Below are 1,076 nucleotides of genomic sequence, written 5' to 3'. Positions count from 1 at the left end.
GGGGGGTCGCTTTTCCCCGGTTCCTCCGCCCGGTTCAGCTGTTACGTCCGTGACTCAGCACGAGGTGAGGGGCAGGGGGGGAGGACGAGGCTCCCCAGCAGCGAGGGAGCTCCGGCTGACCCGACTGCAGCGTTTCCTACGCGATGCCGCACCGGTGAGTGACCAGCGGGATGCCCTGTTGTGGCTTTGCTTTATCATCTCCTTTAACAACGGCAGCAATTAATAGGGATTTTTTTCCCTGGGCTTTTATCCAGCACATTCAAAGCATCGTATAAATCCTGGGGCTAATCAAAGGAGCCTTTACCAAAGGCTCTCAAAGGAGCTCAAGGTGAAAGCTGGACCTGGCCACAGGAGTGTCCCTGGAGAGAGCAGTGGGTTGCTCAGACTGATAGGGAGTTCTAGCTATATGAGGAATGGAGGGGACTGCCCCATCACCCCTTTGCCTCTCCTTTGCAGGATGGACGTCTCTGGCCGCACAGGTCCCACTACCATGCCCAGGTATGTCCTGGAAGTCTGGGTCATCGTCCTGGTCGTCTTGGCCACCATCCTCATCATGACAGCACTGCTGCTCTGCCCGGCCACTGCTGTCGTCATCTACCGCGTACGAACTCACCCCACACGCAGTGGCATCGTGTGAGGTGTCCCTTGTGCCAGGGACCCTGCAGAGCCTGATGGGGCACCTTGAGAGTTGGAGAGATGGGCAGGAGCTGGGATGGGCCAGCACCCAGACACCTGCCCCTGTACCTGGCTCTTGCAGGGTGAACCCTCTGCCTTGTTTTGCCACCAAGCTCATGAGAACTGCGGGGGAGACACAGCCTGTGCAGCAGTGGGGAGATGAGTGACTTTGTGGATGTGTTCAGCTAGAAATGACTCGCTCCTATGAGGCAGGCTGGTCTCGCCTTCCCTGGTGTCCCCATCTCCTCCCAGGCAAGCAGCAAGGAGTGGAAATGCCTGGCAAAGTTATTTCTTCTTTGGAGTTCCAGCTGTCAGGGTGGTTGGGGAAAGAGGGTCAAAGCAAGATGAATGTGGCTTCTGGTTGTGCATTTGGAGAATCAGCTCAAAGCATCGGTGACAGA

General features: G+C 57.0%; 1 protein-coding gene across 1 annotated transcript; it reads left to right on the top strand.

The window, feature by feature from the left end:
- Window positions 1–457: 457 nt before the first annotated feature.
- Window positions 458–637, top strand: SMIM3 (small integral membrane protein 3). Its single transcript, XM_009079087.1, has one exon. It carries the CDS (start codon window positions 458–460, stop codon window positions 635–637), a length of 180 nt encoding a protein of 59 aa, XP_009077335.1.
- Window positions 638–1,076: the final 439 nt, after the last annotated feature.

This window comes from Acanthisitta chloris, unplaced genomic scaffold, assembly GCF_000695815.1.
Source record: "Acanthisitta chloris isolate BGI_N310 unplaced genomic scaffold, ASM69581v1 scaffold38387, whole genome shotgun sequence".
Classification (NCBI taxonomy): Eukaryota; Metazoa; Chordata; class Aves; order Passeriformes; family Acanthisittidae; genus Acanthisitta; species Acanthisitta chloris.
Note: the sequence above shows the minus strand (reverse complement) of the source record. Positions and strands in the feature narration are given on the sequence as shown.

What these genes read in the sequence shown, in the direction of transcription:
- SMIM3 (XM_009079087.1), top strand. Translation starts at nt 458, where the DNA reads ATGGACGTCTCTGGCCGCACAGGTCCCACTACCATGCCCAGGTATGTC.